Source organism: Electrophorus electricus, chromosome 11 (genome assembly GCF_013358815.1).
Source record: "Electrophorus electricus isolate fEleEle1 chromosome 11, fEleEle1.pri, whole genome shotgun sequence".
Classification (NCBI taxonomy): domain Eukaryota; kingdom Metazoa; phylum Chordata; class Actinopteri; order Gymnotiformes; family Gymnotidae; genus Electrophorus; species Electrophorus electricus.
The window spans coordinates 9,084,762-9,111,711 of NC_049545.1; the positions used below are offsets into that span (position 1 = coordinate 9,084,762).

Genomic DNA, 26,950 nt, shown 5'->3' on the forward strand with positions numbered 1-26,950 from the left:
CTCTTCTTTACAGAGATTGGGAGTTGAAGCTATATATTAGTCTGCTAAGGTAGCTACATGTAGTCTTTTGTGACAGACTGAGAGTAAAACACTTTAGTTTAATGTAGACACATATATACAGCCAGGTCCCAGATAGGCCAGGGTATGCAGAATCTGCTGCTAGCTTTAGACCTGAATGGAGATAGCAGCACCTTGACAGGCTTAATAAAGATGGGTCCTCTGATCACTATCTTCCTTTGCCTGGAGTCATCAGGAAACATAGAGTTAAACAAGTTAAGCAAGTTAAACCTAATCTATCAATAAAAGTGTTTAATTTTAGATTCTACAAAAGTACTTTGAATCACTTCAGCCTCAGAAGATGTTCTTTCTGAGACAAAAACATGACCAAAAGCACAGATGATATACTATTTATAGAAATAATTGTCAGACTGAATGCTCAAGAGCAAGGTTTGTCACTTTGATCTTACCAAAGCATTAAATATGACTAACTGCTCGTAGTTTCACCTGGAGTATAATTACATTCATACAACTCTTTCAGGGCTACAGAGGTGACTCAACTGCATGGCAATCTCTTTAATCTTCAATGCCATCAACCCTTTACCTGAAACTCCATTACAAATAAAGATGTGCCAGTGCCAAGCTGCAACTAAATTGCCATCCTTGCTTATAAGCATGCTGCAAAACATGACCTCTGTAAAGTCTTCACAGTTTAATCCTTTGGTCTTCAAGTTATTACACTGAAATCACAAGTAATCATCTAAATTGTAGCCCCACTGCCCAATTCCATTGCATTCATTTTATAATGGAACACCCCCAAATGTACTCTAGCAATTCTGCTACATGGGTAGCATCTTATGAATAAACTGTCCAACAGTTGATTAAATTCAAGCTTGCATCAACCACACCTCTTTTTTGTCTTCATTCTGAGTCTCTAAGAACAAGCATTTAAAAACATCTACCAAAACTGAAGTTTAGCTGCAGTTTGGATCTCAGTCTCACTTCAGTTATCTAAATAATAGCCTATGTTGTCAGAAGTGTTATTACAAAGTCTAAATATTTTTAGAGTGCACTATAAAAATGTGTATGTAACCTGACTACCTTACAATTTTGAGTTCACAAAACATTAAATGGTAACAGAATATATAAAATTATAATTATTGATCTGTTAACTTACCATTTCAGTTCCAATAAACTCAAAATGTTAAGGCAGTCACGTCATATACCTTTTAGAGTAAAAATAGTATTTTTGCCAAAATTAGATTTTCCTAAGTTACGTAAATCAGATATTTTTAAAACTGCCTGCAATCTTTCACCAAATTTAGTTAGTCACAATGAATCTCCAGTTTTGTCCTCCATTATCTGTCATAGATAAGCACCAGAAAAACATATTTATAGCATTTAGATTTAAAGTTTTTTGGAGCATTGCTCCAACATACAGAAACTGACAGCTTCAACCAAGGGTTGTTAAAGACGGTAAAATACTGAAAATATTTATATCCTCAAAAACATACAGAACTCAACTAAAAGAGCAATCTTGTACAACACAAAGACTACATTACAGACTTTAATTACTGATTAATTGGGCTACTAAATATGATTGTGATGATTATTTTACCATGACAAATAACCTATTTCAGAGATCAGTTAGAAAAATACACATGGAGTTTTTGGAAATACTACTATGTGAGAATAAAGGGGAAGACATGAATCAAGATCATGGTCCGCATAAGTGAACCACCAATATTTTTTACTGTAAAGTATAGACAAGGATTATGATGCATAAAAACGGTAGGTTGGGGTTCTGCACAAATCTTTTAATAAACCTTTGTCTCGGATGGCTTCCTGTTATCTGAAAATATAAAAAACATAATTAAAGTTTAGTAAATGTATAAGCTTTGGTATAAGGTTGCTGTGACCTACAAAAACAGGTCACGGTTATGTTCTGCAAAAACCTGCAAAAACACTCTACTCACGGTATAGCTCCAAGACTGCAGGTTTCTGTGTTAGCTTAGAATTGATACAGGGACTGCAATAGTTTCATACTGAGGAGTCTTTTTTTAATGTAACGGCAATAATCGATCCAAGCAGTTCGTTCACAACACCATGTCCAATGAAACAGATCGATAGTATAACAAAGCTGTTCTTCTCACTGGGTAGATCTATGATGGCGCTATGGATTTCAGGAGTAGAGTATTTTGCGGGTCATAACTGTGATTCCAAGATCACAGTTGGCTGCATGCCAAGAGATTTTTTAATCGAGTTCAACCGGGTTAGTGAACAAGCAGCTTTGCAAGAGAAAGTACCCCTTTGCAATAGTGCGAAGCGTAGCTGGGATGAGAGAGAGAGAGAGAGAGAGAGAGAGGAGAGAGAGAGAGAGAGAGAGAGGGAGAGAGAGAGAGAGAGAGAGAGGGCAGTCCTTTCTCGCGTGAACCTGTCATACAAGATACTTAGCATAAAGTCAGTCCCCCTCTGCATGGGGATCAAGCCTTCACTTTCCAGTCTACCCCTTATGACAGACAAATGTGAGAGAAGGAAACGGAGGCTTTTTCATTTTTCCAGTTCAGGAACTTTCTACATGACGGTTGTTGGCTACATCAATACAGGAAAGCAGTTAACCCACTATAAAGTTGAATTTTCCGGGGATTACTTCCATCAAAACAGGATTTAATGTAAGTAGAAGCTGTATTCTGAATGATTGTGATGACAATTTCTTACAGTCGACCAAACTGCAATGATACGAAAGGCTTTTGAAAATGCAGCCCAGAATCGTTATTGTGACAAGACTTAGCCTTGTCACGATAACGCTTGCCCGCTGGGAAAAGTATGAAAACTCAAATAGTGCATCACAACCCATCGCATACGGTTTACATGTGACTTGAAATTGGACTGTCGACTGCATAACTGTAAGATGACACCATTGGACGTTTGAGGGAATATAATATAGCATCGCTTCATCGTTGTTGGTGTGCTGATAGGGCTGTGAGAAAACGATCAAATTCTAATGAGGTGAGTTCGTTGCAAGTCAGGATTCACTTCATTTAAAAGGTACTGAAACAAAGTTACAGAATATGCATTCATAAATCTCTTAAAATAAACCAGATTTCTATTATTCTCGCACAATTAGCAACCAAAGTAGGCTACTAATAAATAATGCCTAGTTGTGAAGCGAGAGTTAATTGATGCGACAACGCCGGCTACAATTTTCTATCAATCACTGATGCGTTTAATTTTACTCACACTACTTTAAACCAATGCTCGTTTACGTAAGTAGATATTCTGCAAAATTATTTGTACAAGCACGTCATTTGAAACTTTGAATATTTCTTTAATTTACTGTCCATTACTTAAAAACTTGGCATTGGGTTAAATCCAAGAAACACTTCTACTGTCATGGCACTTAGCCTATCTAATCAGATTGAAGTCTGTCTAATCAGATTTAAGAAGTCTAATTTTTATGTTAGTGCCAACCAACTAAAATGCGTTGATATTACCATAGAGTCTTTTTTTACACCGTTGCATAATTTGTATTCTAATGTTTGTTGCCGGTTTTCATGTCAACCACGCTGTTCTATATTGTACGGAACTATTAAAAATACTGCTATATGGTCAAAATGTAAAAACCTAGAAGTTAGAAATAGAAAGGTTTTTGGACGTCATAATTTGAATGGGCCTCTTTCAAACAATGATCAGTCCTTGCAGGAATAGCATGCATGTATATAGGAAAACTTAATTTGGGCCTAATAGGAAATTAAAATACATTTTTTCTACGTTAGTCTTATTAAGCGGTAAATAACTTTTTTTTTTTTTTCAAAATTATTTGAAAACGACTCCGGGCTAGGTATGGCCCTAAACTTTGCAGCATCACGTAAATCACGTAACAGCAATATTCAATGAGCATGTACATTTGCTTACTATTATGAGAGTGCACACTGTATTTACTTCCACATGTTACTGGAAAATGGCGTAACCTCGAAGGTGCGCATGACATACCTACATAAGATTTACAATAAGGGTGTATTTTGTAAAATAAAACATGTGTCACGAACGAGGGGTCAGTAGAATTCGAAATTTTATTTTACCCCATGTCCGATTGGTTCGTTTAGTCAAAGAGTTTATGTGAAACAGAAATAGCCTATTTAGCCTATCTTTGGTATTTGACGACCTCGTGGATATTACCATGCGTGATGCATTGAGTAATGCTTTGACAACTCTGAGTCGGTTGTCTCACCGGTTTTCCCTACGTATGCAGTTTATTACTTTTAAATTTACGTATTACAGTTTGTTACTTTTAAATTCACAAATCCTTTCACATTAGGTCATGTGTAAAGATTAAAGTCACTAATTACCTTTAGACTATCGTGAAATTTGTATTATCCTTAAATGTTCCATAGTCACATAAATCAATAATAAGATATACAAATGCGTTAATTACACCTGGGACGTTCAAGCAGGGCTACTAGAGTAAGTTTACTGGAGAATATATTCAGATTTTCTCTCCTAATCCGCATCTGTGTATTATTATTTTCAGATGGTTTGGTTTAAAGATGAAGCATAATGCTTATGCACCATTCCATCAAAAGAATAATTGCACCCCAGTACAAAGATTAATATGGTGTGTACAAACATCACCGGTATTATTTTGAGAGGAAGCACTTCGAAGGCGTGCATCTACTGGTACAGGCTTATGTGTGTGAGGGAAAAAAGACGGGTTTTAACACAGGGGCAAATGCAAATGGATGTTAGGAGGGTAGAAATTAACATCTACAAACATTGGGTAGAAAATTCCATCTGCCTCCAGCTCGAGAGGGCCCTTAATAAGTTCTCAGACAGCAAAGTGACACACATCTTAATCAACACTTAATCCAAGGAATTAATTCTGGACGCGTTTATGAATAATTCCTAGCCTAATGCCGCAGCCCGTGGAAATGTATTTAGTCTGCCTTTGCCGAACCAACAGATGGACGCATCAATCTCCTGAAAAAATGACAGGGTTTTTCACATCCATTATCTTTTTTCTTATTGGATATATATATTTTAATGAGATCGATATCGCATATGCAAACTGCTCTATTAATACAGGGCGCCTAGTTCGCGCTGACCGCATGCACTTGATCATGATAAGGTCTGAATTTTTACGTTGTTCCTTTCTTCTTGTTCATGCAACAACGTTCTTCTTAGTAATTTTTTTTTTTTTTTTGACGCAGAAAAGCTGGGAAAGGGATACGCAAGAGTACTGCGCATAGGGGCAGAATTGAAATCTTTAAGATGCTGTATTATTAGCAAGTTGTAATTTCAAGGGTCAAACATGCACATAGTAAACTAAAGAAATTACTGCAGTTATTCTAATAAAAGGTACAGATATAGCTGGCTACTGAATACGAAGTGGTGATGCCATTTCAGTTTGTAACAGTCTGGAATGTCTATTGCCATTGCGAAGTTTAAATAACTTAATCAGAAAGTTTGTTTAATGTAATTGGATACAATGCAACCTAACTGTAATCTATAAAAATAACAAGCAAAAATAATTTTAATGAACATTCAGTGAAGTTACAACATTGGCATGATAGAACAATAACAAAATGTAATAATACAGTGATGATGATGATGATGATGATGATGATGGTGGTGGTGGTGATATCCTATGATATTTTGTCGTCTTTTAAAGAATAGTAGTTATCGTTCTTTGCACTTATTCAGGTGCAAAAGGTTTTAGCCTAGCCCCATCCTGAGGTGAACCCAGACCAAAAAGTTAACTTTCTATATCTCTGTCTTTTTTCTCTCCCTCTCTCTCTTTCTCTCTCACTCTCGCTCTACCCCCCCCCCCCCCACACACACACACACAGACTTATTTATTTAAAATACTATGTTTTCAAATGCAGGTTGTTCATGTCTGATACAGAAATGGATTGTTTTATAGGGATTTCCCCCACCCTTCATCTTGTTAGACTATTTTAATCTACATAAGCAGCTCTTAATGCAGAGTTTGAATGTAATGTAAATGTTTTTCCTCCCATGGGAGCAATGACACCTTGTTCTGGATGGAATAAGAAACACGTGTAACTTTCTAATTCTGACCAAAAAAAAAAACAATTTTTAAAGAGAAAAAGAGGACTGGACATTTGTGCAGACTCTAGTCTGTTTAAAAAGTCCACAAACAAAAAGAATGTCAGTCTTTCTGAATGGATTGTGTCGATATACTTGACTGAAATTAGGCCTTCTTAATACCCTACCTTTATAATGCATTTCTCCTTTCGTATTTCTGGGAACATTGTCCTTTTTTGCAAACTTTGGAAAGGTATCCTACTGATGAGAAAAAAGAGTAATAGAGGAACAATCTAAAAACTGAAGTGTGGGAAACTAATTTGAGTGTGATGTTACTGAGACTGTGCCAAATGCATGCCTATTAGACATCTCCCCATCACAGGTAATATGTGGCTCTTGTTTCATGAGTTTTTGTTTTTTTTTTTGCTGAGCACCATCGGTCAGTCCATCAGAACATATTATTTTATTGTGAAATCAGATCCTGACACCAGGACATGCTATTCCTACAAACAGGAACAGAGAATGACTCATGAATACAATTTTTTGCATATGGTATCAAGAATGGACTCTCTATAGAGAGCCTGAATTTGGTAGAGCATATGTGTAAGATGTAAAAATACAAAAGTGTCATAAATGTTAATGTCAGCAATTTTGTGTCAGCAATGTTGTTAATGCCTTATTTTTGCTTCGAATATGAATACTCAGTATAAAGCATATTTTCATGCAGGATTGAAATGCATATATCTAAAGAAAAAATACTGATTAGGACTTTTCGCAATGTTCAGTCTGGTAGATCATTTATTTTGACTGAAACCGATCTGACTTATTATAGCTTCCTCCTCTTTCTAAGCTTATCCTTGGTAATCTTTGCCACTGATGAGACACCTTGTGAATACTGATCACTACATAATTTCTCATTCAAACAAACATGGTGTTCAGGTCATCTTAAACGAATGCATACCAATAGGCTTTTTTTCTTTTCAAAATGGATGAAGTCAATTCAGTCATTTTACATCCACATAATTTAACACATTTCACATTCACTGATGGTTACCTAACACTGAATTATTTTGATGGGGGCAGTGTTTAGCATTTTTATTGGAATTTTGCATAGAAATGCTGACTTTCAGAAATACTGCAGTCAACACTGGGTGACACAACCCTGCATTACTGTCAGTAATTTACTGTGATCAGTTATTTTGATTTTTTGAAAGTGTATTCTCCTATTGAGAGTCTACTCAGAGATAATAATAATAATTTTGTTTTATGGATATTTGTATAAGTAGTATAATAACTACTGCTCAGCAAAATATATACATATATTTATTTATACATACTACAGCATAAGATAAACAAAGCTGAAAAGATACATTCTTTAAAGATGGTCAAGATCTTTGGTTCAGAACCAGATATAGGATAGAATATAACTTCAGGATCTACCTTTAAGTGAAGTAGTGTATTGTTATTTTCTGTTACTGGAATGTGACTTTTGAAGCCTCACAAGGGAATTTATCTATGCAGTAAATTAAACAATAACTTAAATTGTTATGTGATAAAAACTCAATAAAATAGCCAAGGCTGTCCTCTAGGTCTTTGAGCTTAAATCCACATTTTCTCACTTTGACCTAGTAGGGAGAAAAGTCTTTTTGCACTAACGGAGGCAGACTAAATACAATTTCTAACACTTTTAAACCATATTGAGCTCCAGCTTTCAGCAACCTTTAGACGAAGTGAAACAGTAGGCTAGGTACACCTGTGTTTTGCCAGCCCAGCACAAGTCAGGGAATGGCTCTATCACATGAATGTAACTTGTTATCTGCTGTTGTACAAATAAACAAGATTTTTTTTTAAAGATTTTATCCGGGTTGATTTTATCATGAAGCTGCTAGTTAAGGATGGTACTTACGGTTTGACCTAAAATTGATTAAGTAACATAATGTCACAGAGTTTAGAATCTTTTTCTAATGACAGTTGTATAAGCTGTTATAGGTTGTGCTAGACTATTACATGTATCCTGACTATTTTAGTAGATTTTCTCATTTAAGGTAGGCTATATTAGTTGATTATAGGAAAGTTTGGATGGATTTCCTTTTTTAGTTTAACACATGTAGGCCTAAATTATTTTTATTTTAATTTTGATCAGCAATTCATTTTAGGTGTAATCCAAAAGGCTTTGCACTGAGAAGTTTAAACCGACACTGTTTTTGTTCTAGTAAATGTAGATGATGCACTAGTATCTCCATCACTAGTTTTAGAAAGGTGACCTCAGCGTATGTGTACGAATTAATTTGCCTTCAGTTGACGACTTCGAAGATATGACTCAATATTCTCGTTTATTTTAAAATGTGATTGAAACCACGAAAGCGCAGGCAACTTATGTTTTAAGACTGTTTACGCAATAACGTTATTACAAAAACATTGCAAATAAAAATATTGTCATCAAATTCGTAGATAACGAAGTGGCGGATAGACTAAATTTTAATGTTTAAACCTTTTAACTCAACCTCCTTTAAACGAAAATACTTTGTTTTCTGTCTGCTAATTATCCTACAATTGTCGTTTGCTTAATCTAGTGTTGGAATTAATAGAAAGGATGGTCCCTTAAAATGTTCCATCTCATTTTCAATGGGATCCTTACATAGTAAAATAGTACATTTGGTTGATTTAAGGCTGTCACTCTCGCCCCTTCTGTCTTTTTACTGCGGTGTATTACGTGTTACATCTAGCTTTCACATTCTTAAAAGCGTTTATTTCTTATTTGCAGAGCCTGCAGGCCGAGGTTATGGATTTTAACCTTCTGACGGACAATGAAGCACGTAGCCCGGCACTGTCGCTCTCCGACTCCGGGACACCTCAGCACGATCAGGGATGTAAAGGCCAGGACAACAGCGGTCTGTCCATATTCATTTGTTATCAGAACCACAACCTACAGTAAAAAACAAACAAAAAAACTGTTATTGAGAAAATGTAAAGCAACATCAAACCACAAAAATAATATTATTAATATGGACATGTATTAACATGTCTATTCATCTGAAATGACAGGAAATGATAGCATTACATCGACGGTTATTATCAACAACAGGTTCAGCTATGCGGTGGACCCTATATTGCGAAACATACACTTTTGTGAAGGGTAGTTTGTATAGTTCTCTTTAAAAAAAAAAAAGCCTATTTTTGCGAGTATGAATTTGAAGTATGGCGCGCTTCACGCCTAAACTGATTAGAAGATTTCTTCTTTGTGAATTTGACTTAAAAGAGAATTGAGTGAGCAGCTGATTACGTTGGATGACTTGAACCCCAGAAGCCACTGCATTTGGATAACAAACTAGGCTTCTTAGGAAACAAATTTTGGAATTAGAACGTGCAGTAAAAAGTATTATTTCTTTAAAATTTATAATTTGCTTACTGGATTCCATTTTCTCACCAAAACTGAGTGAACTAAGAGATATTTATGTAGTTTACTATTATAATAGTATTATATTTACTATTATTTGGTAATGCTGTTTCCAAAGGGTTAAAGCACCTACATAACAATTACCAACTCATCGTATTTCAACTAAATTGAAATTATGGCGCGATGTATAAACACAGAATTTATCTTACAGTAAAATAAATTAATAAATCATTATATTTGGCTATTGTTAATAAAATAATATTATAGAAATTATAATGTGTTATATCTGAAGGATCATGTGAAATCTGATGAACTGCAGTGGTAAGCAGGAGCAAAAACTCCCAGGACACCAGAAAGGAAGGTTGCAAAGACTGTAGAATAAAGAAATATGTACTGTCAAAATGTAAGTTTATAAATACTAGTCAAAAACCTTCAAACAAAAGCGCAAATCACAAGTAGTGTCAAGGAACTGATGCACATTTTGTACATTTCAGTTATGGAATCTTTTTGAAATAATTTAGAAATAAAAGTGGTTTTGACAAAATCATCAAATTGTTACTAACTGTGTCCTAAAATTGTTTTATCTTATTGGGCAAGAAATATACACATTAGTAACTGCATTCACACAAGAGTAAAAACAGAACAAAGTTATCTTATGTTTACTGGTGTTACAGTGTTATTTGCTTTGTGATTTTTAAAATAAAGTGGGGGGACACATGAGACACATTAAAAAGATACATGACTGGTCATGAAAAAATCAGTAGTAACTTTGTACAAATCAACTCCCCCTTGAAAAAAAAATCTTACTCCTTATTTTGCCAAGTCATTTTCTTTCATATACTCTACAACAGGCTACACATGCATGATTTTGTAAAGTACAGTGAACAACCAAAAATACTTTGTTAGGACCTATTTGAGTGTTGTGCCCTGTTTCCACCAGCATATTAGTAAACTGAAAAGTACAAAAATGTCTTTATGGCACATTTAATTTCCACTGCTGTACAGCCAGAGTGCAGCAGATAAATTTACAATTAATTGGAGCCAAATGTGAGGGGTGATGAAGTAACCTCTCATAAATGCACATACATAGATACTTCAGACACCAGATCCATTCCACATCTTTCAATGAAACAGCCAGTAGTTGACATCATTAATCTCTTATCCTTAAATTAAAGTAAAATAAGTGAAATGCTAAGAACAAGTAATCTGGGATTGATCATATATGTCTAATAATTTTTCACCATTTTCATAAATCTTGGATTACATACTTTTCTCAATAGGAAGAAATGACTTTAAATATAAATACAACACTAAAGCATTTCTAAGCACTTTTTTTAACAAACTATACAAGCTAAATGTCAGAAATCAGAGGTTTGGCAAAATCATTATTCTATCAAGATGTAAAAATGTTTATTTTTGCACGTTCATTAGTTATATGGCAATTATGATGACAACAGCGATGATGATTATCATCATGTTGTTGTTATAAATATAAGGATATGAATGGCCACATACTGCACATTATCTTAGGTCTTTAGTTTTATGGATATTACTTAATGAAAATGTTTATGTCCCCTGGAATAATAAGTGTGAGCTGTCACATCATCTTCTAGTTGCTTATAGTTGTTGAGTAAGGGAAAACCTGCTTATCATTTAGAAATTCTCCAACAGTTAAGTCCTTGCCAAACAACTCCAAACCTGCCCTGTCACTAAAGCCTGATCCTGGGATTAGGTGGCCAGCTAATTTAGCCCCTTCTGTGAGGTCTTCAATTTGCGGAACTATGGTGCCCTGAGAGAGGATTTCACCCAGACATAACAAATGCTGTTTGGTTCTGTCTGTTACCTTGTTTTGTGTCAGTCATTATTTTTCTGTCTTTGTTAGGCAATTTTTTTATATGAATGCATTTTTCTGTGGGAAGGAATGTGGAATTGTTTTAGAAGGGTATTTAGATTATAGGTGCAATTAGGTTAATAATATTTAGTTTCATTTAAATGTGTCATGATACACAAGTCAGAATGTGTATAGTATATATTTTCATCTTGGCTTTACACAGACACAGAAAAGTCCCATCAGAACCAGACAGATGAGTCAAACCCAGAGGACGGCTCTTTAAAGAAGAAGCAGCGCAGGCAAAGAACACATTTCACCAGCCAGCAGCTCCAAGAACTAGAGGCCACCTTCCAGAGGAACCGCTATCCAGATATGAGCACACGAGAGGAGATCGCTGTGTGGACGAACCTCACAGAAGCACGTGTGCGGGTACGCACCCGGTAAAACAGTCAGCTCCAGAAAACTGAGTTACTCACAAATCTTAATAAGTGTTTGATGATGTAAAGGGCTTTTATTTTGTGCTTTATTAATGTTGTGATTAGCACTGTAGGGAATGTCTACATCTATTCAGTATTTACTCTATCTATCAAATACTCAATCACTGAAACAAGGTTTGGAGCATTATGTTGTTCTGATGTGTTTGAGATGGTGTGTTAGATATGGATATGGACACTTTTCAAATCTATGATACATACATTTTGGATTTCAAGCTTAGATATAGTCTAATTACAAAACTGGAATCCTGAAATGCCACTTTGTCTAAAACAATCAGAAATCACTTCACCAGTTTCTACCTATGTCAAGTGATGTAATACAAACCGCAGCACACTTTCATTACTTATGAGCATTTGGGTAAAATTATTCCTATTCCTCTGAGATCATAGCCAGGCGTTTTCATTGCTCTAAAGCATAGTAAAGCATAAAGCAGGTGGGCTTCTGGCCTGGCAGAGGACAGGACAGTTGCAGTCTTTCAGCCTGCCTGACATCTAATGGATCAGATTCATGCTGGACAGAGGAAAGGTCACATAGCAGGCAGTCCTGGTTGTTATTTTGAAAGAACAACAGGACTGGAGCTGCTCCTAACCTAATATCTATCAGTGGCCTTCTGAACTGTGCTTGTATGCCACTAATCCTAGCTGGACACTCGCTCACACCACATATTTCAAATGCTTCTTCTGTCATGTTGATTTATGTAGTTGAATAAGTATGTATTCCTAGTACACTCACAAAGCCTAAACCATGGCCCTGACCTAAAGCAAAGCTGACCTGGACTGCTCTTAATGTCTTGGCCACTGGACCACACAGGGTGGAGCTTTTTTTTAATTGCAAACCTTTGTCTTCTGTTTACTAGGCATCTAGTTCATCATCATGTAGTAAACATATTGAAAAAAACATACTGAAGTGTACTATACAAGGACTTCTTTATTTTTGTGAGTTTACGGAGTAGTTTGTTTTGTTCTGACCTCCTGTATGTAAGAAAACATAAGGATAGACAAATTCTTGAAGTGAAGTTGCGACAAATAACTATACAAAGACTAGGTGAATGAATTAGATGGGCATAGGAATTGTGAAATATCTTAGAACCTAAATTAAGACCAGACACACCCTGACAATCCAGCTAACATTTGACATTCAGTTATTTCTGTGAGGTCTCAAACACTAGTTCCAAATACAAATGTCACTGGAAATGTAGGAGCACGGATCAAAGAAGAGGGGATTCCCTGTCACTTAAAATAAACTAGGTGTATAGAAAAAGCACAACCATGATCCAACAATGTAATATATAACTTTCTAGCTCTACCGTCCATATAAGCTATAGTAAAAACAGCATTCTGCCAAAGTTATTAACCCATTTTAAGCACCATTATTTTATCTAATTAAGCATCATATAAACAGATTTCAGTAACGCATTGTGATTAACTTTTCTATTTGCTCTTTTTAGAATCTGACAGATAGATCAGAGATAAAACTATAATGCCATTGAAAATCAACCTATTAGTGAGAATTAGATGGATTTCTAAATATTCAGTGTTTTATTATGAATAGCAATTGGTTTTACCCCTTAATTTTATTCTACAGTTGAGCTCAGTGAATACTTAAGAAAACAGATTTAGAAAAAGCTAAATTCAATATTTTCCTTTAAGGTTTGCAATTAAAACTTTAATCCTGCTATATTCTCTAAAAATAGGATCTTAAATTTGACTAATGTGAAGGAAGCTCTTTTCTGATATTTCTTATAGAAGTAGTTCATATTAAGTGAACAATTTAGTTTAATAACCCAACACAGTATGCTTTGATAATACAGAGTTCTTCTATTTAATGGATCCTTTCATTTTTATTATTTTGTAATTCTCCTCTGAAATGTTATTTTAGAGACTAGGACATAAGTGCATGCTCATACGGTATGAAAAAAAGGAAAGTGAATTAATTGGACATGTTTGACATTTTTATGCTACTGAGCAAAACATAATGATTTAGTTGAATTTATTTGTTTGCTTGTGTTTGTTTTTGTTTTAAATAATAAATGAGACTTTACATAAATAAATATCAGACCAACAAGTTATTTCTATATTACTCCTGAATACCTAAAGAAAATATCAAAAGAATAAAAAGGTTAGTAGAAGCTGTAAAGCATGTAGTTCTCACTATTTCCTTTTTGTTTTATATCCAGGTATGGTTTAAGAACCGCCGTGCCAAGTGGAGAAAGAGAGAAAGGAACCAGCAAGCTGAGCTTTGTAAAAATGGCTTTGGTGCCCAGTTCAATGGACTCATGCAACCATATGATGACATGTATTCTGGCTACTCGTACAACAACTGGGCTACCAAAAGCTTGGCCAGCAGCCCGCTGTCAGCTAAAAGCTTCCCCTTCTTCAACTCCATGAATGTCAGCCCCCTTTCCTCACAGCCCATGTTCTCCCCACCCAGCTCAATCCCCTCCATGAACATGGCTTCCTCTATGGTGCCCTCGGCAGTCACCGGGGTGCCAGGGTCTGGCCTAAACAACCTGGGGAACCTGAACAACCTAAACAGCTCCACACTCAACTCAGCAGCAGTGTCAGCGGCAGCTTGCCCTTACGCCACCACAGCCAGCCCTTACATGTACAGAGACACCTGTAACTCCAGCCTGGCCAGCCTCCGGCTTAAAGCCAAGCAGCATGCAAACTTTGCATATCCAGCTGTGCAAAACCCTGTAACCAACTTAAGCCCCTGCCAGTACGCTGTGGACCGGCCCGTATGAATCCCTCCTGCCAGTCCTATTTGAGTCCCCTTTCCCACCCTTAAACTCTCTCCCATCTAATCCAGCATTTTAATTTTGAGGCATCGCCCAGCAACATGCACTGCTTAAGAACATGTGGTTTATAATAAGACTGAGCGCTAGAGAAAAAATGCTCATGAGGAAATAAAAGAGAAAAAAACATACAAATGGACCATGGCTCAAAGGACTCCGTTAGAGTATGGTGAGACCTTGATGCTGAATCGACCAACTGTTAAATGGATCTCTACAGTTTTGTCTGCCACATGAGTAGAGTTAAATGACAAAGAGGACTGGAATAGTTTTGCTGCACTGCTAGGAACACCTTGCAAAGTTACAATGTTTGAAATACTCTAATTATCAAAAAGCCTTCAAGGCACATGCTTTTGCAATACAGGCAAAAGGATGTACATAATGAACTTTCTGTTTTGTATGTGACAAAAATATCAATGACACATAGTACTTTAAAGATGAGATAAGCATATTGCTGAAGAGCAGAACCTGGATCGATGTGCCACGAGTACCTCCTTTAGGAATTTTAATCATTGTTGTGAATTCCATTTACCTAGGACAAAAAGTCAAGGGTCAAAGGTTGCTGTCAGATGGAAGACAAAAAGTAGCAATGAATAGTTTCAAAGAAAGACAAATACGTACAAGAATAAAATAAGTTCTAACTCTGTTGGAACGTTTTTTAAAAATAAGTAACTAAAAAGCCATTGAATATATAGTTTTGTGTGGTGTTCTAAAAAGGGAGTATATGACTGTAAAATAATGTATGTAAGAGTGCAGTTGTTATAAAACAAGCATTTGGTGTAGCCTGCTTTGTCTCATTAAAAGGTAAATAAATAATTATTTGTATTATGAGTAACTAATACACTGAAAAACATACAATCTGATAATGTTATAAAATTTTCCAACGTATAATAGCACACATGACATTGCTCACATCATCCTGGTCAAAAGTACAGAGTGTTCTCTCCAAGTCCTTGGGATCCCATGGCAACGCTCCCTAAATTCCATGGCAACATCATACAACATGACTGAAAGAAGAGGAGAGTGGGAGATGCAGAGATAAAGATGTTTCTGTTGATTCGTCACTGATATGCTTGACCTACAGTCTTAGAGAGGTCTCCGTCGCAAGTAGCACTTTCGCCTGAATGTCCTCTAATGGGCTTTGGGGTGGGGTAGGCTGGAGGATTCTTGGTCCTGTGCCTTGCCAATTTGAGGGAACGTGGCCAACGTTATGTAAGCACATATGAGGCATCCCTCCAGTCTGATGGCAGTGGAGACTGCCTGGTTCCCTAGCTACAGTCAGACCACACTGGATATTCCTACAATTGACCACAGAAGCACTCAGTGCTTCAGACCCTTCAGGTCAGCTCCTCTACTGATTTACTAAGAATAATATCTGTGGGTATGCAAATTAATTGAGCTTTAAATTTAAAGAATTGTGATTAGCTTCTTAGTTATGGACAATATATGTTCCAAGAGGTATATAAACAGAGATTTCATAAAGTAAAAATACAGCTACTCATTTGTACCTGGTATACCTGATGTGGATTCCAACAATGAAACCAGACACAAACTCCATGTACTGCCAAAAGACCTATTGAGGTTTTGGTTTCCAGTGAATCAGGAGCTGTAGGACAGAGCTATGCATCTAAACTTCAGAAACACATTCTAAACCACAGAACACTGCAATTCTCCTTGGAATCTACACACACCCCACTCACAGCCACACACACAAGGCATAGAAGGGTCAAGAGCTAATTCATTTGCAGACTCAAAATATCTCTTTAAAATAAGTAGTCACTGAGAAAAGTCCCTGTCCCTGACTATGATAGTTGTCTCTGTGAGGGTGATCAGTAGATGGAAAAAAGGCAAGGCTCAGTCACACTGATGATCCTCTCTCAGCACTCTGAATCAATATCTCACTGAAGGGTAAATATCCTCTAGTCCCCAATGTTTACTGCACACAACAGACTGTGAACCAGAAAGATACACATTTACAATGGCCATGACCCATAGTGTAAAAAATGCTTCTAACCCAGTAGGTGTAGTAACAATCACCTCAAAGCTTTTATTTATCTATAAAGCAATGTAAAGCTTAATATTGAAATTGTGCCAAGAGGTGATTCTTGTTTAAGAATTAAGGATGTTTAACAGAAGATAAATAGTTGCCATATTTCTATATGTATTTTAAATAGAAGAAATTTTCAAATAAATGCACTTTATAAGGACGCAGAGTTGCTTTATTTTAAAACTAGTGATTTGTTTCATACTTATGATCATAAACTATGAGACAAAATAACAACTCTTATTTTTACATCATTTGCACATTGCCAATCTTATGCTTTTTTTCATGTTTTTTCATCTAATCGGTCCATGTTAACATAGTTGTCTTTGGTTAGCTTGTTTGTCCAAAAGAGTCACCCAACACTGTCTATAATTTCCTTGAGACAAATATCACTTAAATTACAATCAACAGAATCAATGGCTTCTTAGATAGCAAGCATTCTACTCTTTTAACAACCTACAAATATCTGATAAGGGTATTTATCACACATATACATGTCATATCATGACAAATATTTTAGATTTTGAATACTAACAATAAAATATCCTACCAGAATGAAACTCTCTCCCTCAACCCTCCCCCCCCCCCCCCCCCACCACACACACACATTCTTTTCAGTTCTTATAACAGTAATACAACAACAAAACATTCTTCTGTCAGGAGAATGAGTTGTACAAACCTTAGTTAATTAGTTAACTTCTAATAACGTTAAATGCTAGTTGTGCTTTTTCTGAGAATTACCCAATATGAGACTTGTAACACCAAGACTTGTAATCACAAATTAATGAAAACCTTTTATCAAAGGCTAAATATCAAAACTAATCTCTAAACACAATACATCCAAAAAGGTATGATGCTTCATATGAAGAACCTTTGCCCTAAAGCATGAATTGCACATATAGTTGGAAGTCTCCTCTTAATTACTTTTTTTAATCAATGGTACAGTGATTTCATGTCATGATTCTCTAAGATGAAATTAATATAAAAACTGGATAAAAGTTATTGAAGCTTGAGCAGAGTGTCTTAATCATGATAATTGGTACTGAAAATAAAAACACTGCGAAGGAAATGTCATTTCTTTTTATACAATACTCTAAATGAGGATTAAAGAAATTAAAGTGTGCCCAGAAGACTCTCTACAATTATTGCAAGACAAATTGATCAAAGAAAGATGGAAACTGACAGCAATGTCTGAATATAATAACTGTTTCATTATGTTTGCACAAACTGCCAAACTAATATTATAAATATATAATATAATATAATATAATATAATATAATATAATATAAACTGAAAGACATAAAGAGAGAATTAGCTAGTGAAAGTGTAAAAGACCTATAACATATAGTCTTGTAGCAAAAATATGTATAATAACCTTTACATTTACAAAGTGCAACTTTGTAGCTACAGGTTGTGTGTAGTTTGCTATAGACAAACACTGTTTACATTATTGTACAAAATGTAATGTGCAACCTTGTTTATTTTGTTTTAGATTTCTAAAGTAAAAAAAAAAAAACATTTTAAAAATAAAACTGGTTGTTGAATTTTTGTAATCCCTTATTTTAATCCCTTATTTTGAGACTTGAAAAGCAATGTCAGGCCTGAGAGATAAAGATTGTTCCAAACCATATTAGTTCTTACACTCTAACTCTTTTAAACAGTATTTAAAAATGCTCCCAGACAATAAATTAAATTAATTCAGGTGTAGAATACAAACTCTACATGTACATCTCTGTGTAAAATTATGTCATGTTCAAATGACCTCTGATAATCTGTAAATAAAAGCTTCTTTGCCTGGGGGATTGCAATGGGAACGTCCTCAAATGTAATGTATTATTTGGATATTACTTCTGGAGGTATACAGCAGCACTGTCTGGATATAATAGTTTTCTTTTTCTCATGCCTAGACATGACATCTTCTTTGCTCAAGGCCTGGTTTTCCATTTTAATACCCGTCTGTTGCTTTACATTACAATGATTCCATGACTGGCTCTATGTTCTGCAGGCTCAATAAGATCTGAAACAAATGCCTTATAGCAAAATTAACACCTTAATATCCCAAATAAAGCAATATTTTATCTTAAAAAAGCAACCACATAAAAACAACACTATCAAAATTTCTGAATTAATTATATTTAATTCTTATGCATCTTAAGTTCTTTTGTAATAAAACATCATTGATCTTATAGTGTACCTGGGACATAGCTGAATGCACATCATGTAGGCTTAACATTTCTGGGAATAACTCACTCAGTATACAGATGTATCACACAGTATCAAATTAATCAGTTGACTTATTAAATTAACCAAGTGTTCCAAACCTCACATAACTTTTTCAAATAGGATTATCTTGAACTTTAAGAACCAGAGGCAAGCATTCACTGCATCATATGATATGTACTATTTAATTTACTTTGATTAAATTCCCATCTTCATACAAATTAATGATCATTTATAGTCTAACGATACTGTGAGCTATTCCCTATTCTAAGCACTTACCAAAAGGGTATAGCGATGTACCTCAGATAATTATACTGGTAGAAATTGAGCCAAATTGAGTGTTTATAGCCTACATAAGCAAATACAGCAGTTTATTTTCAGCCTATAGTTCTTTTCATTCAACTCTGTAACGTTCTATGACACAAAACTTGCTGTTTTCTGCCACCTGTTGGCAACTAAGTATATTATATTTTCACAAACTTTCAGACACCAAGGAGCTAGCAGCATTGGTCTTGTTTTAGAGCAGTATGCTAGTTCAAAGCAAATAGGCCACTTGAAACTGAATATATTGGTTGACCAAAAAGAAAACCACTAAATTCAAAAATGACTTAAATTCTATTTAAGTAAATCCTGGAATAACATTTTTTTGAAATTATCTTATTTTGGAGAGGGCATGTGTGACGTGGTACAAAGAACCTAATAGTGCTCCTTGTTTATTTTTGTATCAAATGTAATTCCACTGCATACCACAATATCCTGTCCACAGCTGATGAATAAGTAGACTATAGCCAGTACCCATTTTACAGTACAAAAACGTTTATTTACCTGCCTGGCATGTAGCCTTTGTTTGGTCTCTTTGAAGTAGTGTCCATCTTTACTGAACAACTCGAGGGCACTCAAAAAAATCTATGGTGAATCATCAACCATGTGGATGATTAGCCATCATGTAGACCTAGACCTAATATTAAAACATTGCTTTAAAGTTCCAAAAGCAATGGACAATGAATGACAATTAATTTAACTGACCAAGGTCGCTGATGTTGTGAATATACTGGTGCTTAATAAGAGATATTTTTCACAACTTAGACTGCAATCAACTTATATACATTTAGAATAATTTAGGCTAATCGTTTTTGTGATGCTGTGGTATATAATGTGCCATAAAGAAGGAAATATCTTAATCCAGTTTATGCAATTTTCAACTTAATCCACTAAAACAACACTAACAATATTTTGAATCTATTTTCATAAGTAGATAATCCTGCAACTTTAACTCTTCCCCCTAAAAGGTGAATGTCCTGTATCCTGAAGCATGCTCACAACAGGTACACAGACCATTTGCCAACTCCTCACCTGGGCTTTTCCCACATTCACATCACCCCATCCCCATGATGACCACAGTACTGTATATAGGAGCTGGGCTATATATTTCAAGTGACTCTCATCATCAACGTAAGTACTTTTGTTAGGTTAGCTGTTGAAAAAGATGGTGTTTGATTTAAATTATGCTAATGGTTGTTTTATGATGTTTTCAGATGTGGTTGGTGTGGATTGGAGGACTTCTGAGCTGCCTTATAGAGGCACATGGTAAGATTTAAAAAAAAACAAGAAAACCCCTTCTCTTTAAATACATTCATTATTATATTTTCATCAACTGATGATGACAGCTGAGGACATCAACTATGTCTGTGTGCTATTAGTTAAACTGTATCCTATTAGTTATCTACATGACATTCACATGCTCCCTCTTGTTCAGTCTTAATTAGTATTAATGATTGACAGGTGCACAGGTATGCTATGAAAACCTTGGCTGCTTCTCTAATGACATGCCATGGAGTGGCACTATTGAGAGACCCATCTCACGCTTACCATGGAGCCCCGAAAAAATCAACGCCCGCTTCCTTCTCTTTACACGCGAAAACCTAAATGTCTACCAGGTAAGCCTGTAGAGACCGATATGTAGTCCTTTAGGCAGTCCCTTTTGCACGGGGTGCTGCTCCACCTTAGCTGAGTGAGGAAGGTATGTTAGGGGGAAACATGCTGGTCTGTGTAGTGCTACAACTCTCCCAGCTGAGAGTGAGCAAGCAGGAGATAAGCACTCGCCTAAGAGAAATATCAATATATCAATTTCTGTTATTGTCATGTCTATATCTCCTCCTAGATTGATGTTTTTATATTTGGACAATAATAGACTTGGCTGTGAAAATAGATATAATGCTATTTTTGCTATCTGTCTCAAGTTTTCAAAATGGTAAACAGTGCAGTCAAGTTTATCCAGAACATGGACTAATAAATTTATGTTCAATGATGAATTATATTTGCCAATGTTTAAAATCAACTATCTGCTATACTGCCAGATTTTATTACTATAGGCGTATATTAAAATGTAGCAAAAGTAACCTCTAGGAAAAGTCAAGAGAACAGAAGGCTTACAAGAGGAGAATTTTTCTAGAATACTTGTCTCTCAATTTCTTCAGGAAATCAAAACAGATAAAGATGTCATTGCAGCATCCCAATATAAACCAACCAGAAAAACCCGTTTTATAATCCATGGATTCATTGACAAAGGAGATGAGAACTGGCTTCTTGACATGTGTCAGGTACACAAGAAGTACTTTTTTGAGTATTCAGGTGCTCAAAATGTATTCATTATCTTTGTCTGAAATTGCTTAAAGGTGAAACATTTTGACAGTTTTCCTCATTATTTCAAACTTTCTTTGTTTCGTCTAATGTCTGTTTCTCAGCTCATGCTGCAGGTTGAGGACATAAACTGTATCTGTGTGGATTGGAAAACTGGGGCACGAACACTCTACACACAGGCAGCCAATAACATTCGAGTGGTTGGGAGCTCAGGTGGCTTATATGATTTCTGTCTTTAAGGTAGGTCAAACAAAATGACCTCCAAAAACTTTCAAACTTTCAACGATCCACAGAAACTCAATTTTCAGTTTGGTATACAAGAAAGGCATTATATCCAAATATTACAACCTGTTATTAGACTAGTGCTTAAGAGGCTTGACTCCTGCTGGAACACCTGCAGGCAAAGTGGAAGTTCACAGAACCAGACAACAAAACTAATAGCTCAAGGTTCAAAGTCTAACAGATAAAGCTGAGGCATGAACAGCAAAAAACAAAACAAGCAGTTTAAACTGTGCATTATACATGGGAAATAAAATGGGATAATCTATCTTGCAATCCTTTTCCTCTTTTGGTCCTCTTCTATTTTCTTTTATTCACCCTATCCATATAATGATAATTAGAAGGAGCCGATATCATTATTTCAAGACCTAGACATATCACACATTTAAATAAATATACATAGGCAATTAACCAGAGGAAATGACAGGAAATTTAAACTTTCTAAAATGTACACTAGAGATTAATCACCCAACCAAAGAGCAATGAACAGCAATAGTATAGATGGGTGTATAAAATAAACAAATTTATTTTTTTTGATACTGACAACTCAATGTCTATTAAAAACGAATAAAATACAGGTTTAAAAAGGTTGGCATTCACAAATACATCCACAAAAATTCTATATAACTACTGCCTTAAACAGCCAATCACATTCAGAGGAATAAATGTAGAAATTCTTCAGTTTTGCACATATTTGTAGCATTTTCTATCTTCAGGAGAGTTTCCAGCAGAAGCCTCAGATGTCCATGTTATTGGGCACAGTTTGGGTGCCCATTGTGCAGCAGAGGCTGGCCAAAGGACGCCAGGACTTGGCAGGATTACAGGTACTACATAGTGGCGTTACAGTGCAGAACTACAGCAAATCACTAAACTGTGACCAGGTAGACCAGGACATTTTCGACCTGTTTGCCTTTTCAGAAATCAGAAAGTGGTTTTTAGGTCATCTAACGAGTTTGATTCACTCTCCAAGGCTTGGACCCAGCTGAACCCTATTTCCAGGGTTGTCCTGCTATAGTACGACTAGACCCCACCGATGCTCAGTTTGTTGATGTTATTCACACAGACGGTCTTCCAGTGATCCCCAACCTTGGTGAGATTAATTTACAGCAAGGTTCTCAAGCTAAATATAGCACAAGTTATTAGTAATAGCATATGTTATTCTCTAAATTATTAGTTACTGTAAAGTCACACATACCTTTAGTTCCACCTCAAACACTGATAATTCTCCTCCAAAAAATTCCCTTGGCTACTTTAATAATAATAATAGAAGAAGAAGAAATATTACCAAATGTGATAACATCAATAATAATTGCATGAATATGTATTATAATGGTTTGCACTCATATAGATGAAACATGCTATTTTATTTTAGGCTTTGGAATGTTTCAAGCTGTTGGGCACATTGACTTTTACCCAAACGGAGGAGAGCATATGCCTGGCTGTGACAAGAACATAATCTCACAAATTGTGGACATAGATGGAATTTGGGAAGGTAGGAGAAAATTGCATAACCCTAATAATCAATCCTGATCAATCTCATGAAAAATTATAATTCATTATAATGAAAGAGAGTGAGAAGGTAAGAATAAACCAACATCTTAGCCTAATCATTGTACATTTTTCATCAGAATTCTAAACTAGTAAAAGTGCTGCATGTTTTTTTTTATTTCACAGTTATAGAGCTATAGCTGGAAGAAAATAGAATTTTATTAGGTTTTTTTATTCAGTTTGCCATTTTATGTAATCACAGGTTTTCTGAACCAGAGTAACAGAGACTTCCTATTCCTTGGACAACCCTGATGCTGTTTTCAGAACCTCTCCAAAATCTGCTGGGGTAGCTAGAGAATAAAGCAGGGGATCAATTGTTGACATTGGTTCCATAATACAGGGATAGACTGGAGGGACACAGTCGAGTCTGCTCTGGTTTATTTCTGCAGAGAACAGGGAACCAAAACAGGGAATCAAAGCTGCATAACTGAAGCTCTTTTGCTCTTCTTGTTGCTACTTGTGCCATGCTGGGGGGGCGGGGGATCACAGTGATCCCTTAATCTTTTCTCCCAATTCTGTTGTTGTTCTTTTCAGTCAGTCAGCCTACCTCTCTTTCTTTTTGCTCTTTTGTGAGGCACCCGTGACTTTGTTGCCTGCAAACCACCTGAGATCCTACAAGTACTACAGTGACAGCATTCTAACTCCTCAAGGATTTATGGGATATCCCTGCTCTAACGACGACATGTTTGAGTCTGTAAGTGGGACTTCCCAGCCTGAGACATACAAACCAAAAAGGGTACATCAATAAAAACAAGCAGAGTATAGGAATAAGGAGTAGGATGAACTGTGGGGTGCCCTTTACTGAAATATGACTCAGGATTTCAATGTACATCAGAAGGTATGGCTGGAAAATGGGATGGTGGACTAGGGGCCAGCTGTTATTGCACATGACATTGATATGGCTGTGAACAGTTTTCTACAGTTTTAGAAGTTGATTTGCTGAGATTGGTTTAGTCAGAGCCCCACTAGATGGGCTCCCCCTTGGAGGGTGTGTGTCCGCAGCTGTCCTACAAATAACTCTTTATCCCCCCTTTGGGATGCATCCCAAATACATAGGGCAAGCGGACATAGGGCATGACCTCATGTGGACTATGTCTCAATGGGAACCAATATCTACTGGTTACTCTTCTTATAAAAGCATGAGCGTGTTATCCTTCCATCTGGCTAACAACTGTAAACTTGCTTGTTTTCACTCTATAAAAGCATGGTAAACTGTTGTCTGTCATCACTGGATTTATTGGGTGTCTAACGCACTCTGAAAGATGAGGGCAGATTTTAAGAAAGCTTTGAGAGTTGGTATTACCAATAGGCACTCTGTTGTTGTTAAAATAGAGACAGTGTAAAATCAATGACTGTTCTTTATAATTGTAAAATATCTGAGTATATATTTGAACATAAATAGCAAAATGGTGCTTACTGCATAATATTCTAGTTATGTACTGCACCAGTAAGAGGGTTTCAAAAGAGACTGTCTTGATGGAGAGATATTTCAAAGAGCCTTTGTTGATCAAATTAAAACTTGAGTTTTGTCTTCCAGGGACATTGTTTCCCATGTGCTAACAGTGCATGTGCTATCATGGGTCACTATGCTGACACATTCCAAGTGCCCAATGGAGTAGAGAAAATGAAGTTCTACCTGAACACGGGTGATGCTCGGCCCTTCTCACGTATGGATCAGCGAGTCTCACCTAACATACACAAACATGCACCTTTGTTCCAGGCATGCCTATTCCAGGCATGCCACAATTATAGGCTGCTTATATTTCCTAGCTATTTGCCAGGAATAGCTATTTGCCAGTGAAATGTAATTAGAACATACTCTGCATAGCCATATTATAATTTAATACATTTCCTTGCTATGAATACATTGTGCAGTGGGGGTAACCAGTAATTCATGTAGGTCTGGATTTCTTGATAAATATACTGTCTGAAAGTTGTTTATGTCATCACTGCTGTTCCCTTAGGTTATCGCTATAAAGTGACAATTACCATTGATGGCTCTCGAACCAACATGGGATACTTCCTTGTGGCATTGTATGGTGCAACTGAAAATACTCGCCAATACCAGATTCACAGGTATGCACCATTCAGCCAGTAATTAAATGTTTGATGAGGTTGACATTGGTGCCATAATATGCTTTTATCAGTTCCACAGTACATTTTTATCTGTTCACTTAATATGTCTACAGAAGCAAGAATCATAATGTGACATGTAAAAAGCTAACATTAACAAGGAATTGAGATAATTGAAACTTTGAGATCATTTAGGAACAAAAACATCTAACCAAAGGTGCTCTTTTCTTATCTGTTTCAGTGGCATTCTGAAGCCTGGAAAAACCTATCAACTCCTTATTGATGTTGAAAAAGATGTGGGTGATCTGACACATGTGAAGTTTCTCTGGAACAACAATGTACTCAACCCATTGCTGCCCAAGTTCGGTGCCACAAAAATAACTGTGCAGAGAGGAAAGGACCGGAGAGCGTGAGCTTCCTTCTCTGATGTTTTGATTAATTTATTGACCATAGCTCATGTTGGTCTATAGTTAACATTTAAAGATAGGATTAACCCAAACATCAAAAACTTTGAAGTACTATAGTAGTAACATCAGGATTTACCTTAAAACATGAAGTTATTCACCAAATAAGTCCTAGAATTATATGCAGTAAAGGGCAGTGCAGTAACAAGCTGGTGTAACTTCCCTTTGTCTCTTGTAGGTTCACATTCTGTGGGTATGAAAAGGTTCGAGAGAATGTCCTTCAGACACTGTCTCCCTGCTAATGATGTTCATATGAGATATTTCAATAAAGCATTAACACAGCTACTGGCCTTGTTTCATCTTTTCACAATGAAAACTAATCTGTAACCAGAAGCACTTATTTTGGCATTTGAAAAAACAAAAACTATTTGTAAAATTATGCTAATTTTATTGTGCTCATATTTGAGCACAATTTACTTTTTTGGCTACCAGTGCCAGATGTAGGTTGGGGCAATCATAAAAAGGAGCACAGTATATATTGTGTTCTCTTTCTCAATGAAATAAGAGTATTTTGGGGAATGTGTGTTGATGTAAGATAACTACATAAACAAGCGTAACAGCCATCTCAGGCCTAGGACCTAAGGCCCAAAGAATAATGGACTCTGACAGATCTGGAGATATTCTGCATGGAGGAGTGAAATAAGAATTCCATCTTATCAAACCTACAAATACAAAGCTGTGTAATCATATTGTGTAAAGCACTACATTTGCAAGCCACCTCAGGATGTTTTGCTTTCTGCATAAGAAATAGAGAACAGTTGCATGCACAGTCATTTGTGTTCCACAAGATCATAAAGTATGCCATGGAAATGTCAGAAAAAAAAAGAAAGAAAAAGGTTTATACTCTTAAAAAGACAACTTTGTAATGGCAAATAAAAATAATACCAAACACAAAGAGACGTCCTAAATCGAAATATATTTTATTTATTCATTCTGATGAAACTAAAACATTTGTTCCTAAAGACATTTTAGACTATTTTGCGTACGAACACATCTTATTAACTCAGCTCGCTATCCATTTAACTGCAATGTGTTATAGTGCTAAAGGCTGAATCAACACAAGAATTAACAACCAGTAAAATAAAAAGTTATCGCCCATCATTGGCTTTTGCGTTTGTGGAAAAT

At 35.9% G+C, this 26,950-nt stretch overlaps 2 protein-coding genes across 3 annotated transcripts; both read left to right on the plus strand.

Moving 5' to 3' along the window:
* The first annotated feature begins 2,480 nt into the window (after positions 1-2,480).
* Positions 2,481-15,372, plus strand: pitx3 (paired-like homeodomain 3). Of its 2 annotated transcripts, none has more exons than XM_027008313.2 (4): positions 2,481-2,669; positions 8,807-8,933; positions 11,494-11,699; positions 13,942-15,372. In XM_027008313.2, exons 2-4 carry the CDS (start codon positions 8,825-8,827, stop codon positions 14,506-14,508), a joined length of 882 nt encoding a protein of 293 aa, XP_026864114.1. In that variant the 5' UTR covers positions 2,481-2,669; positions 8,807-8,824; the 3' UTR covers positions 14,509-15,372. The 2 variants fall into 2 exon arrangements, with proteins under 2 accessions (XP_026864114.1, XP_026864036.1); XM_027008235.2 differs by lacking the exon at positions 2,481-2,669 and adding an exon at positions 3,209-3,263.
* A 4,984-nt stretch (positions 15,373-20,356) lies between these two features.
* On the plus strand, positions 20,357-26,096 carry LOC113585675 (pancreatic triacylglycerol lipase-like). The gene is given in 15 exon segments (XM_035531610.1): positions 20,357-20,408; positions 20,604-20,758; positions 21,299-21,421; positions 21,566-21,664; positions 21,666-21,701; positions 22,457-22,478; positions 22,481-22,564; positions 22,711-22,830; positions 23,113-23,232; positions 23,863-23,885; positions 23,887-23,982; positions 24,826-24,955; positions 25,253-25,364; positions 25,603-25,770; positions 26,004-26,096. Coding segments are annotated over 15 exon segments (1,404 nt in total). The 3' UTR covers positions 26,068-26,096.
* The last annotated feature ends 854 nt before the right edge of the window (positions 26,097-26,950 follow it).